At 35.3% G+C, this 15,154-nt stretch overlaps 1 protein-coding gene and 1 pseudogene across 7 annotated transcripts in view; both read right to left on the reverse strand.

Moving 5' to 3' along the window:
* The window catches only part of Ncoa1 (nuclear receptor coactivator 1), a 246,712-nt gene that overhangs the window by 24,845 nt on the left and 206,713 nt on the right, over nucleotides 1–15,154 (reverse strand). For all 7 annotated transcript variants that reach the window (XR_007104622.1, XM_047522264.1, XM_047522261.1 and 4 more), the window contains exons 13-16: nucleotides 13,750–13,867; nucleotides 12,368–12,536; nucleotides 10,058–10,372; nucleotides 407–508 (exon numbers count right to left, since the gene is read on the reverse strand). Coding sequence is in view for 6 of the 7 variants with exons in the window: in XM_047522264.1 (XP_047378220.1) it covers nucleotides 407–508; nucleotides 10,058–10,372; nucleotides 12,368–12,536; nucleotides 13,750–13,867 (704 nt within the window). In the remaining variant the exon portion in view is untranslated. The remainder of the gene's footprint in view (nucleotides 1–406; nucleotides 509–10,057; nucleotides 10,373–12,367; nucleotides 12,537–13,749; nucleotides 13,868–15,154) is intronic.
* On the reverse strand, nucleotides 8,992–9,216 carry LOC124962976 (mitochondrial import receptor subunit TOM6 homolog; annotated as a pseudogene).

Genomic DNA, 15,154 nt, shown 5'->3' on the forward strand with positions numbered 1-15,154 from the left:
GATCTTTAAAATAAAATCTAGAAATGCTGGTGTTCTGACTGAACACAGCATACAAGGCAGTTAATACAGCTAAGAAATGTGAGTGGGTTTTTATCAGGTTTCAGGTCCCATTTACACAGTCTCATATTAGAGGCTTCTTACTATTAGTGCCACTTGGTGCAGCAATAAATTTTCTCCCTGGTCATCTGGTATCCCCTAACAATGATAATAACAACACAACAAAACACATAATCTTTGGCTTTGGATCAAATATCAGTAAGTACCACCAGTGGTTTACTAATTCATTCTAGAAGAAAACTACTACAAATGTCATTAAAAGATGAGCCATTTTGAAAACACTCAAGTTGACGCTTCAATACTGCCTGGGCCAGAGAAGTATTACTAAGGTCTGGCTTCATGGCATTACCTGAGGTGTGATTTGTTGCTGCATGCCTGATCTCATGTTAATGCCAACAGGAGCAGTGGCTGCAAACTGGTTCAAGATAGCTTGTCGGTTTTGGTGTATCAACTAAGAAAAATGAAATAAAGAGAAATCATATTTCTATACACAATACTGTATATCTTTATAGAATAACAAAAACTTTTTATTGATAACTAAAAAGTTTTAGTGTTACAGGTTTAGTAACATTATTTCCGTTTCTTTGCCAAAAGGCTAATAAATATTTATCTCGGAACTCTAAATATGGCAAAGCATTTAGAAGTAGAACACACACACACACGAATAAACACATTTATTGTACTTTTTGAAGCATATTAATAGTTGTTTCAGATAAGTGCAATGGAGAAAAAGAAAAATCAGCCTTAGATGTTAAAATATTGTGACTAAAAAAGCAAGTATGCAATAAGGGCAAGTTCTGCAAAGGTCTGGAAAATACACTGAAAGTTGATGTACTTGAGGGGTATTCTCCCTTAGAGGAACCATGCCTGCTGGGCACATATTTGGGGAAAATCCAGTATGATATTATTAGTTAGAGAGAATTATGTAAGAAACAAATGGTCTGAGAAAAAAGATTATTTATTTAACTAGAAGAAGTAATTACTAACATTTCCCAAATTGGTGTTCTAAAGAACATTGTTCTGCAGGATATTAATAGATGTGCCAGGAAAATAGCATGCTGTGCTGTATGAGTATTGGAAATGGTGAGTTACACAAGGTGAAACAGATTTATTTACTGCAGCAATTTTACAAGCCTTTAATTGGCTAAAGCACATTGTGCATTTCCAAGAAGGGGATATACAATGCAACTTATTTATCATAAACCTTTTTTTTTTTGACTTATAATTATCAACATCTATATCCCAGAACAATCTTCTATGGAACACTGGTTTGGAAGTTCAGTCTAGATCAGGCTAGGGTTTCAGGTTGTAGTTATGTCTTTATTTGATAACAAAAGAAGTGTCCTTTGAAGTGAGATTTCACTGTAAGCCACCTATAAATTAAAAAATTTCTTCCTCAATAATTTGACAAGAATACAGGCATGGTGGTGCAAGCCTGCAATCCCACTGATTTGGGAGGCTGAGGCAGGAGGAAACAAGTTCAAGACCAGCCTCAGCAAATTAGCAAGGCCCCAAGCAACTTAGTGAGACCCTGTCTTAAATTAAAAAAAAAATATATAAAGGGCTGGGATGTAGTTCAGTGATAGAGTACCCCTAGGTTAAACCCCTAATACCCACCCATTCCCCCAAAAAAGAAGAAAAAGAGAATAATCTAGAAAGATAATAGTAACAACATTATTAGTACTGGGCTCAAGTGATCTTCCTGCTTCAGCCTGCCAAATAGCTGGTACAATAGGCATATACCACTGTATCTGGCTCAATACTGTTTTTATGTTTATAGGTACTTTACAACTTATAGATTGATTATACAAGATGTATTTTGTTACACTATAAATAAACTTAAAAGCCTATGAAAGTTTTATTAAAGAATCCAAAGAGCTATGAACAGTGATTAAATTTCTCATTGCCAAATAGATCAACTCTTAATTCTGTTTTCATTTATTTTCTGACTCTCATTAAATCAGAAACCAAACCCACTTTGGGAAGAAAGCTCACATAATGTAAATATTAAAATTACCATTTTCAGGTATTGTAGAATAGTATAAAACATTCATAATCACTTCAAAAGTTAAGATGTTAACAAAAAAGGTCAAAGGGACTTTTATGTACTAAAACTTACATTTCCTAAACTCAAAAGATCATCGATTTAAGTTTAAACAAACCAATTAAGTTTATAAAGATTTAATGAAACATTCATTGTATTCTGGATACTGTATAAAGCTTGGAGGCTACCAAAGTAAGCGAATTCCCTGTCTTCTGGGGACTCCCTGCTGAGTGGCAGAGGCCAGCACACAACACTGTGATGCACGGGTGTGATACCTGTACATGTGAAGTTATCTACAGCAGCACAGAAGGAGCACCCCAAGTCATCCTTCTGCAGCAACAATGAAGGACAACTCTCTAGTCCAGAGGTTTTCAACCAGGGATGATTCTGCCCCATTCAGCCATTTGGCCATGTCTGAAGACATTTGTGGTTGATTTCTAGTGGTAAAGGCCTGGGATGCTGCTAAACAACCATCAACGCACAGGACAACCCCCCAAAACAAACAAACAAACAAATAAGAATTATCCAGCGCAAGATGTTAAAAACCCCGATCCAGCCATGGCACAAATTCTTGCCAAGACAAAGTGTTCCTTAATGAAGCATATTTTCTACCTGGACACAGTGACACATGCCTATAGTCCCAGCTACAGGAGAAGCTGAAGCAAGAAGAGCACCTTGAGTTCAGGAGTTCGGGACCGGCCTGGGCAACATAGCAAGACCTCATCTTAAGAAAAAAGAGGGGAAAAAAAAAAGCGGCGGGGGGGGGGGGGGGGGGGGGGAGGGGAGGAAGAAGGGAGAGAAGTAACCTATTTTCTTTTTGGTACTGGAGATTAGACCAGGGGCACTTTATCACTGAGCTACATCCTTCCCTTTTTGAGACAAGGTCTTGCAAAGTTGGTAAGTCACCTCAAACTTGTGATCCTCACCTCAGCCTCCCCAACTGCTGGGTTATAGGCATGTGTCAGTAAGTAGCCTATTCTCCTAGGCAGTTTTTATTATCAGAAGTCTGGAAGCGAAATCTGCTTCCCTACATTTTCTGCCTTTGGTCCTATTTCTATTTTCTGGTCACTTTATTTTCTTCTATTCTTTACAATATGTAAAGGATTATCAGTGATGGTTCTCTTATCAGATCCATGCCTTTCTTCAGTACCCTAACACCCAACTCATTAGGACCAGACTTGTTTTAAGATGGTTAAAAATACCATATTTTTAAAAATGTGTTTTAACTGTTACTCCCTCTTTATATTTTTCTTCTCTTGGTAGTATAAAGACCACGGCCTTTGACAGAGAATGATAAAACAAAACTGGAGCAGAAAAATACTTTTTGTATGTGTGTGTAGGCCAGTATCATGCTGTTTTCTGCAAGTAGAAAGTCTACCCACCTTTGCTGCTGTCCTTTAATTGGTATTAGGGACCTATTTCTTGGGTCTTTGCGCATTGGAGGTAGAAGCAGTACCTACACCTAAGGTTTACAAATGTGTATTACTTCTTAATCACTAGTTCCTTTCTTCATTTTTTGATGTTTTCTAAGTCTCAACAAACACAGCTCAACTGGTTTCCTAGGATGTTTTTCATTCCTCTCCCCTCAACTAGGGATTATTCATAATTGTATAATCACATTTAAAATATCAGAACATTTTTTTTAACCCCTGTGTACCAGGTTCTAGTCAATGAGATACACTTAGGACCAAGAAATCAGTTATTTATATATTATTTATTCATTTATTGTTTTGCAGTCCTGGGGATTGAATCCAGGACATGCTAGCACTGAGCTAAACTCTTTTACTTTTTGAGACAAGGTTGTCCCAAGTTGTCGAGGCTGACCTTGAACTTGGAATCTTGTGATCTTGTGATCCTCTTGCCTTAATCTCCTGAGTAGCTGTGATTATAGGTATGTACCACTGTGCCTGGCACACACACACACATAACCTTTATTTTATTTATTTATTTATTTGTTTGTTTATTTATTATGTGGTGCTGGAGAATGAACCCAGTGCCTCATGTATGTGAGGCAAGTATTCTACCACTGAGCTACAACCAGCCCCATATATATATTTTTTTTTTCCTTAATATCTTTAGTTGTAGGCAAACACAATATCTTTATTTTATTTTAATGTGGTGCTGAGAATCAAACCCACTGCCTCACACATGCTAGGCAAGTGCTCTACCTATGAGCCACAACCCCAGCCTCTACTAAAAAATCTTCCATATCTATTTTAAAACTGATCTTCTTAAAATCCACTAAAAAGAAACAAACTATGATAGATGTGAGTATTCCCCTTTTCTTTTCTTTTAGGTACTAAAGCTAATGCTAAGTTCTTGCCTAAGAGATGCTTATAGTCTCTTGTGTCTAGGAAAAGGAGGAGAAGTTATGACCAGCAAGTAAAGAAATGACATCAATCCAACAAAGTAAGTATATTATGAACCTGATACATTCTGTATGCTAATCCTTGGTCAGTTATGTGGGGTTTCAAATATCTTAAGTCTGTGGTTTGTCTTTTAACTTTGTTTATGGTGTTTTGTCTTATAAATTTTATTGCAACCATTAACTTTTTCTTATGTCTTTTTTTTTTTTTTTTAAAGAGGCCACAGAGATACCCTAATATTCCCATTTAGGTCATTAAAACACCTAGAGTTTATTTTTGTGTATCTTATGTGATAAAAATCTAATTTACTACATTTATTGCATATATTACACATGCTACTCTCTTCCCACTGACTTCCATCTCCCCTGCCTCTTAGTGAGTCTCTCTCTATATAAGTCTGGGTATGCTTCTGGGCTCTCTATATGTTTCGATTTATAGAATTTTCTATCCTTATGCCAGTTCCACATTGTTTTACTTGTAAAGTGTTGTTTTACACCTTGATATCTGGTGGGAAAAGTTTACCTTCATTTTTCTTCAAGATTGTATTGATGTTTCTAAAATAAATTTAGCATTTATTTGTCAAATTCCATGCTGAGATTTTTGTACAGCCACTGAATTTACTAATTAATATTGGAATGACTGCCATCTTCATGACAGTTTTCCAATTCATGACTTTTATTTGTATCTTAATTTTAAATTGTGACTTATAATTTTCTAAGTTTTGCACATTGTGAATATTTTAAAATTATATTTTCTAATTGGTTGCAGCTAGTAAAGAGCATTGCCATTAATTTTTGTTTCTTGTTCTTTTATCTAAACACTTTGCTGAATTTCTCTATTTATTCTAAGTTCCCTGAAGATTCTCTTAGATTTTCTACATCAGCAGTCATTATTTGCACATAATTTTATTTCTCAGTTTTGCTATTTATATTTCCAGATGACTACTTTTATTTTTTTTTATTTTTTTATTTTATTTTTTTTTATTTCTAAGGTCTGTTGTGTACTATAATAATTAACACATTGTTCAAATCTTCACAGAACCTTATGAATTATATGTTATGCTATTCATGTGTCAGATGAGAACACCAAGTTTAAAATTTCATATCAAGAGCAAGTATTATACGTGGGATTAAAATGCAGATCATTCTGCTCTCTTCCCTTAATTAGGGTAGGAAGCAAAGAATGAGATTATTTCCAACTGAGGTGGGCAAGACAGAAAAGCTTGTGCCAAGAAGTGGATGTTAGGTTAAGAGCGTCAGAGAGGGGGGCCTGGATTCTTCTCTTGGAGGCGGATAATTGGAGCAATTGGGACTAAGGTAAATTGCTGGGAGATCCCAAGGTCCAAGTGAGAAATACGAATTTGGTGCTGAGTGTGGGAAGGCTTGTACATTTATGAGAAGCGCAGGCTTTGGAGGCAATCTCCCTGCCCCTTTCAAATCCTTACTCTGGCAAATTACTAAACCTCCTTGTGCCACAGTTGTGAAATGGGACTAATACTAGCGCTCACCTTATAGGGTTGTTGAGATGCCTGAGTGAGATTTAGTGTAAAAAACTCCTATAACAGTGTCTGGAACATTGGAATAATTCAATAAAAGTTTGCCATGATGATTATGAGGAGAAGGATGGAGAATGTGTGGAAATTAGGGAAGATTTTGATAAAATATTTTTTCAGAAACTCACACACCTGACTCATGAAGCTACTTTTCCCAGTACAGCTTGACAGGCACTCCATTCAACCCATTAAATTTGTTCTCCATAAGTACCAGAAAAACTCATGATTGTTACACTGTGACTTTATGGTTACCAAGAAATACTCTGTCATTTTATTATTTAAAATACAACACAAAGATTACCCAGCTTCCACATTTTGCTTTTATGAATTAATGTGTATTTTGAAAGGGATTGGAAAGAATTTAATTAGAAACTCATGGTCTTTCTTTTTTTTTTTTTTTATTGTATACAAATGGGATACACTACTTTTAGTGTGCTAATGGTATATTCTCTCTCTCTTTTTTGTCTACCCTGGTGTGAAGTCTTTTATTCACTGAAAATATGGCAGGAGAAAGGGCAGATGGACCACCTAAGTTCATTACTTAATTCTAACTAGGAATAACTAAATAACTTTAAATAATATATTTAAACCTCGTTTTACTGATTTTTGTCAGGTACTATAATTACTGACCCATAGCTGTTACTCTCCCTTTCTTCCTTGATGACAGAATAGGATTCTTTTTATTATCTGATCATCTATATCACATGACTCAAGGGGCAATCCATGAATACTCTTACGTTAGTTCTTCCCAGCAGTTGATTAAGGATGTATGTGTGATTCAGTTCTGGTTTACCAGGAATGTGAAGTCTTTTATTTATCCCCTTTCCTTTTTTAGTGGGGGAGAGGTATGAGATGGGTTGGGAAAAGAGTCTTTTGAAAACAGAGAGGCTTTTGAAAAGTTATAGATAGGAAAGAAACAATCTGTTTTCTCCTGTTAGATATAATTTTGATTACATGTGATGTCTGTAACCATGAGATGTCAAGGGTTCTAGAGCAAAGGACAAAAAGAACTTGGGTCCCTGATAACATCCCTTAACCTCTACACTAATGATACCTGAACCTGCCTCTATTGTGAATTATCTAATATTTGAGTCAGAATATTTTTTATTGTTTCACTACTTTGAATTGATCTTTTACCTTTAGTTGTTGCTGAAAGCATCTTAACTGAGACAATGACTGAGATAAGCCTTGGTCAGACCTGCTCACGGTCAGCACATAAGAGACACATATGCAAACCCCTAACATGTGTAGTACAAGTGGAGCTGAGAGAGCAAGAAATTAAGGCCTAGAACCCAAAGAGGAGGCCTGAATGATGTGGTTTGTTAGGCAGCAGAGTTATTGTATTATTTAGCACAATTAAGTTGTTTTTGTTATACTGACATTTCTAGGGAACTAAACATAATGAGCCAAAATTCTGTTTCTTCAACTTAGTGGATACTTCACTCTCTTGGACTACCACGGCCACCAAACTTTGAACAAACCTCCAGGAGATTTAAATAAAGCAAAGAGCAGGAGTAATCTCCTCTTTGTGTCCTTATCTCAGGTATATCCTTTGGAGGTCACTCTGCTGATCAGCTCCTTTACAAATGAATGGAAGCAAAAATAACTTTTCCCCCCCTTAACAGGGTATAAATCATCATTTTATTCATTCATGAATCTGACCTCAATCTTTGGCCTGGCTTGTTTGCTGAACCATTAACTTTAATCAGTATATACTGAACTTCAGCTTGTAAAATGAGGAAATCAGCATATCTACACTTTCCTCTCCTTTGTAAATTTAGCACTTAATCACAAATTGCAGTGTGATCTGACTTTTTAGATAGGTATGTTTTGAGTACCCAAAGTTGCCTGTATCTTTTACTCTTTGTATTCCTCAATGTATCTAGTATAGACCTCCTAAATATATCTAGTAAAAAATTAAATATGGAGAAGCTATTAAGCATTTCTTATTCTTATGTTCTCTATCAAAAAATGAATTGCAAACTGTAACAAGAAGTGGTATATCTTCAACTAATTCCTCAAATATTATGATTCCACCTCTTTATTTCTTTTCTTCCCTTAATTTTTCTTTGAGTGCTTTATCCCAGCCCAGCATTTTGAAAATTCTTTGCTATTCGATCATTTAAGAATTTTTCCCCTATCTCAGTTCTCCTTTTCTCCTATCTCTTCCATCATCTTCCTTCTTTTTAGATGAAGTAGAAGCACATTTACATCATCTATTGTATTTGTTGAATATATTTTTATAATAGTGTTTATGAAGTACTCTGATATGCCAGGCATTATACCAAGAGCTTCACACTGTTTATTCCATTTAATCCATGTAACTACTATGAGAAAGACGCTATTAGATAAGGAATCAGAGCCTTTAAAAGGACAAATAATTTGATTAAAGTTAACCACCTAAGTTTAGAACTGGGGCTTGAAATCAGAAATAAAACTTTTGTGGGTGTGGTCTTTATTTCAAATATTTGTTAAAATACTATTATTATTCCTTGGAACAAGAGCAAAGATCACCCTTACAGAAATTTAGGAACTATGTACAGAAGTTTATATTTTTGGGGGGTAGGGGTGGGTACCAAGGATTGAATCCAGGGGAACTTAACCACTGATCCATATCCCCAGTCCTTTTTATTTTGAGACAGGGTCTCACTAAGTTGCTTAGGGTCTTGCTAATTTGCTGAGGCTAGCCTTGAACTTGTGATCCTTCTGTCTCAGCCTCCCGAGTTGCTGGGATTACAGGTGTATGCCACTACACTTGACTATGTACAGAACTTCACAGAACAGAGGCAACACTTTGGCAAAAGCTGACAGCTGAGCAGAAAATGGAATGTGGTCCGGCACTCGGACTTCGGTTGCCATCAGGGCACATCTTATGGTGGTCACAGATTTCTGCAGGATGTCTTCAGAAGGTTTTTTAGGATTTTTGTAGGATGTTTTTAGAAGGTGTGGGGATAGCACATTTGTCTACTGGGCTAGACCCCTGGCTGAGGTGCCATTAGGTCAATGTTGCTCAAGTTCCTGGTCAGCCAAACTCCCACAGCAAAGAGCCCCAAACTGAGGATCAAGTTCCTTTAGAAATCATTCCTACCAGTGGCAAACTGGTAGAGTCCCCAGAGCCAGTCTCCTACTTTGCCAAGAATTTGGGGGACTTCGTTTGCTGAGCTGGCAGTGCTTGCAGTGACTCTGCTGGAAGTCATTAATACCTGTGAGCTTTGCAGCACCTTGTAGGATGCCCACAGCTAACTCTCATAACCATTATACCATAATGCCTCTCTAATATAACTTATTCCTTATTTCTCTTGCTTCCTAAATTAGTAAGGCTCCAGAGAATTTCTTTAAACACTTTTCTGCAAACCCAAAGCAATACACACATATGGTTAAAAAGAATATAGAAGGACTGAATACAAGAGCAAAAATTCACAGCCTTAATCCCACTTCCCACAAATGCATTTTTAACTACTTGCTTCTGTAGTCTCTAATGATTATCTACGTGTATGCTGCTTATACAATCTTAAATATTTATACCACTATATCTATTTGTTTTATGTTATGAGGAGATTTAAACCCACTGCAACTTCCAGGCCCCCAAACTTGTATCCTTTCTTCATTCTCCTAATGTAATGATATCATTAGACATCAATCTCACCAACTTCAAAACAACATAAACAGACTTTATTTTCAGTTACAACAATCGTCTAAGTAGAATCTCGTTGTTCTATTTTGTATACTAAGATGTTTCTCTTTATTCATTTAGTAATTGCATGATGCCCAATCTAAACAATTTGTATCTCAAAAAAACAAAAATCAGATTGCTTTTAAGTTGTAGGACTCAAAGTACTTTGCTATGAGTAAGCCATTTTTAACTGAATAAAAGGGTCTTTCATCTTCATCTTAGCAGACCAAGTTTGGTTCTTTGAGTCTTTCATTCAGGTCTAAGAGTAGAGCTGACACTTTTGTTGTAGCAATGAGTATGTCTTATTATAAGAATATTTGGCACAAACCTTTGAAAAGTATAAAGTGTTATAGGAGAGCACTCACCTGCTGCTGTCCCTGTAACCGCTGCTGTAATTGAAGTCTAAGTTGGTTAGGTGCAGCTGGAGGTCTGTTTAGAGTTTGCCTGGGCTGCATACCCATGCCAGGTGAAAAAGCACCTCTGGGAGGTGTTACTTGAACAGGCATAGTCCCCAGTGAAGGTTTCTGCCTGACCATGCCTTGAAATGGGCTAGGGAGATTGGCAGTAGGAGAAGGAGAAGAGTAAGGCTGTGAATAGAGGTTGGGTCTCTCTTCCATCATCAGAGGTGGTGTTGCTTGCTGTGGTGGAAATCTCTCTGATAATACATCCAATCCACCACCCTGTTAAAAAAGAAGCCAGAACACTTTGCAAATACATTTCTGCCAATAAATACATGTACTGCTATGTCATTTTGGATCTGTGAGCAGGTTATCTCTAGAAAGTGTCATCACAATGTGTTCATTCTGAAGTCATGCTCTCTAGAAGTCTGTCACCTAAAGAAATCATTTACGAAAGTGGTTTTTGAAATGGAATAACAGATCAACTGAGATGTTTTAAATATCAGCAGAGATGAAATATGACTAAAATAAAGGACCTAAACCAATGAAATGAAGCTGAATTTGAAAAGAACTTCAATGAAAGTCTAAGAAGAAACAAACTTTACATTTAATAGGTTACCATAAAAAGTAGAGACCTAAAAAAAAAAAAAAAAGAAAAAAAAAAGGAGCAATCAGGTATTTTTCTACCTCAAATAGAATCCATGCTTTCACCTTATTTGACAAAAATCCATAGCTGAAGTAACATAAGATCACAGAGTTATGGTTTTCAAATGTTTTAACTATTACCCATTGCAAGAAATGTTATTTATTTATTTTTTGCGATGCTGGGGATCGAACCCAGGACCTTGTGCTTGCAAAGCAAGCACTCTACCAACTGAGCTCTATCCCCAGCCTAAGAAATGTAATTTAAATTGTGGTCTAGTGTGTGAGTGTGGGAGAGAGAGAGACAAAAAGACAGAGATGGAGTGAGGGAGTGAGAGTAAGAGTATGAATGTGAGAGTGTGTATGTGTGTATGTGTGTGTGTGTGTAACTGAAAGGAGAGTTTCATGAAACATAATTTCCCCTTTTTATGGGCTATGCATTCTGACACTTTGTATTCTACACCCATCTCCACTAAAAATGCTGGTCATGAGCTAGGTATGGCCACATACCACCAAATTTTAGTCCCAGCTTCTTGAGAGTCTGAGGCAGTTGGATCACAAATTCAAGGGCAGTTGGGAAACTCAGAAAGACCTTATGTCAAATAAAATTTTAAAAATGGATGGGGATATAGGTCAGTGCTTGCCTCACATGAACAAGGCCCTCAGTTCAATTCCTAGTACCAATAAAGAAAAAATGCACTAAATTCATTTTATCACCTTACAACCTGAAAAATGTTAAACAGGATGTTGGAATATCATGGAATATATAGGTTAAAGACCACAATTCCCAATAGCCAATCATGGAATCAGCCTATGTGTTGGTCAACAGGTGAATGGATAAAGAAAATGTGATATATATATATACAATGGAATTTTACTGATCCATAAAAAAGAACAAAACTGTGTCATTTGCAGGAAAATGATTGGGTCTTAAAAGCATTATGTTAAATGAAAGAAGTCAGACTCAGAAAATCAAGGGTTATATGTTTTTCTCTCCTCTGTGGAAGCTAGAGAGTAAAAAAGGAAGAAAAAAAAAAAGTAAGAAAGAAAGAAAGAAGAGAGAAGAAAAGAAAAAACAGGGCTGAAGAGGGTCAAGGATACAGGAAAGGGGTGGAGTGGGGCGAGGGAAAGTACAAGTACTGGACCAAACTATGTTATGTGCATGTACGAATAGAATATATAACAATTAAGCCCACCAGTAGGTACAATTATAATGCACCAATAAAAGTCATCTTGTTAAAAAAAAAGCATGAATGAAGGATAAATATAGTTCTAAAACAAGAAGTGATGATATAAATCTGGATTCTATTCTAGCTAGAGCTTATAAGATTCTGATCCACAGTGAAAAGCTAAGGCATTCTAACTGTAATGATCATGAAACTTTTTTGTTTAAAAGCCCATTACTTAAAATTGTGTTCCCCGCCCCTCCCAGGGTGGAGGATAGAACTCAGGGCCTTGATGCTAAACAAGTGCTCTGCCACTGAGCTAAATCCTCAACCCCTTTACTGTGTATTTTGATAAATTCAACACAGGGTAAATTACAAAACAGCTAAAGCAGAGTGGGAACAATATTGAAAATCACTTTCTGGTTTCTCAGGGCTGCACTGTTTAAATGATGCCAACTGTAATAAATACCTGAACAAGTTTGTCAATTCCCAGTGCTCTGTCTAGTTCAGCAAGCTCAGTTTCATCTTTGCCACTGAGGAAGGATACCAGTTGTTCCAGAAGCGCCTTCTCATCATTTCTTCCTTCTACTGTTGTTGGTGGACAGAGAAGCTCATCTAATTGTGAACTGATACACTGGCTGCCGAAAAAAAAAAAAAAAAATTTAAGAAAGTTTCAGAATGAAACAGCAAAAATAATTCAATCTTAAGAATGCAAATACACATGTATAGGTTAATGTACAGAATATTAAAAGAATATTCAGTATATATAGCTTGAATACATTTCATTCTTTTGTCAATTATCAAATTTTGTTTCTATATTCTTCATTTTAGTTTACAGAAATATTCTGAAAAAGTGAACAAATATAATTAAGGGAAAGGAATTTTCAATAAAAGTGAAAAAATAAAAATCAGATAAAAACTCAGAAAACTCATTTGGTCTCTATTCAGATTTATTCAACTTATTCTAGTCTATGGATATTATCAATTATTGATAACTGAAGTATAATCAAAACATTATTTTACTTTCAAAGATAATCAAATCATATTGGCAGCATGGCACAATTAACAAATAAAAGAAGTCAAACTGGAAAAATCAAACATGGTAGGCATGAAGCAGCAAAATAAATTATTGATTTGTAGAAAATATGTAGTTTAATCCAAAGAGATATCAACTTAGAAATATATAGAAAATATAAAATACATAGAACTATAGAAAAGATAAAACTTAGAAAAATATAGAAAATAATACTAGTTCTAAATACACTTATACAATAATATAGGAACTCTTTCCCTGGGAGGTAAATAGGAATACAGTCCAAGTTAAAATTCTAAACCACACTCAATACTATTGAGTCTCCCTTTGGTTGCCATGTATGAGATATACTCTGTGCTATGGAATACAGCTGCCTATGTGAATTAAGAAATTAAATTCTAATCAGAGCACTAAATAGATTTAGAAAGTCCTTTCCTTCCTAATGCTTTCAAACAAAGAGACATTCTGACAAAACAATTACATGACTAAAAGCTTAAGGGCAATATACTTGTGCTGATGCCAATTCATCCACAGGTCCCAAGAAAATTATGATAATCAAAGCAAAGTAGTACAGATGAAATACAAAACAACAGATGCATACCATATCAAACTCTTGGTGATTACAATGTACACCAGCCTTCTGGTCATGTAGTAAACTAATCTGTTTGACTCTATTTCCTCACCCTGTTTTTTCTCCCTTAAATATTTGTATCAATATATATCTCACAAAATCCCACCGTAGACTGGAATCCAATTTGGGAATAGTAGTTCTTGGTGTAGTAGTTGGTATCTGATACCTTATAAAATATATTACTTACTCTTCAGCTTTATTCTGATTTATAGCTGTCACAGCATTATTTCCCCACGGAATCTGATCACCTGTTCCTGTTTGTCCAAACTGGTTATCAATTGCTTCCAATTCCAGTTCAGGCAATCCTGATTGAAAAAGAAAAAGTCATTGTCACAATAGAAGATAAAAATGATAATATTTTCAGAATACATTGTGTAATAGTGAGATTTCTTTTCCTATAAAATATTACTTCAAGGACAGCTTACTTACTCAGAAATGTAAACTATCCAGAATGTAGCTATACATATCTTAAAAGGCAAATGAGAAAGTAAGAAAAGGTTTCTTAGTAAAAGAAAATATAGTATTAAGTTTGTACATAGGTTGACATTACCATAGGAGACTCAAAGACTTTGTCAGAAATCATGCATTTTAAAAGTAAATTTAATAACTTCGGTTAACTACTTTTTCAGTCTATTGCACATTAGACTGAACTGTATGTAGAGAAAGTGTCATCACTATGAAATGAGAGCTATGAGTAAAAGATAAAATGCATTCAACAAAAGGTAGAAATAGAAACTTAAGAGCATTGCAGTCTGAGGCTTTTCAGCAAATGAACAATGCTCTAATTGTTACCTTGAGAAGATAGTCGTATAATTATGGTATAATAACTCAGGCTTATAATGATACTCACATGAAGAAAGGTTGGATTATGTTTTGTAACTGAAGAAAACAGTATATATATTTTGGGAAGTTTTTCTTAAGAAATTTTTGTAATGATTTATGATTACCTTTTAACTATTAATACTGGCAAAAATCATAACCTGAATTTAGAAATTCAGAAACTGATTAGAGAATTATGGTATACCTGATGATAATATATGTTAAAAGAAAAAAGCAAATTCTAAAGTTCTAAGATATTATGTTCAGGATGATTCTGTTTTTATAGAAATTACTTCATATATATTAACAAAAAATTCTAGGAGGCTCTTTCTATATTTCTCCTTGGTTCATTTCAGGTAATAAGAGTGAGGATTATTTTTCTTTTTATAGCAGTTATTTATAATTTCTAAAATGAATCTATGTTAATTGATCATTGTTATGGGCTAAACTGTGTTCCCCCTAAATTCATATGTGGAAGTCCTAATATCTTGTACCTCTTCAAAATGTGACCATTTGGAGACAGGGCATTTAAGGAAATAATTCATTTAAAACGGATCATTACAGCCCCAATCCATGACTAGTCTCTTTATAAGAAGATCAGGACACAGCACAGAGAAAAAGCAGTCATCTCCAGGCCAAGGAGAGGCTTCAGAAGAAACCAAACATGTTAAAAACAATCTTAGACTCCCAGTCTCCAGAAATGTAAAATAAACTTCTGTTGTTTAAGTTCCCCAATCTGTGTATTTCTTTATAGCAGTCCAAGGTAAATAATA

This window comes from Sciurus carolinensis, chromosome 13 (genome assembly GCF_902686445.1).
Source record: "Sciurus carolinensis chromosome 13, mSciCar1.2, whole genome shotgun sequence".
NCBI classification, from domain to species: Eukaryota; Metazoa; Chordata; class Mammalia; order Rodentia; family Sciuridae; genus Sciurus; species Sciurus carolinensis.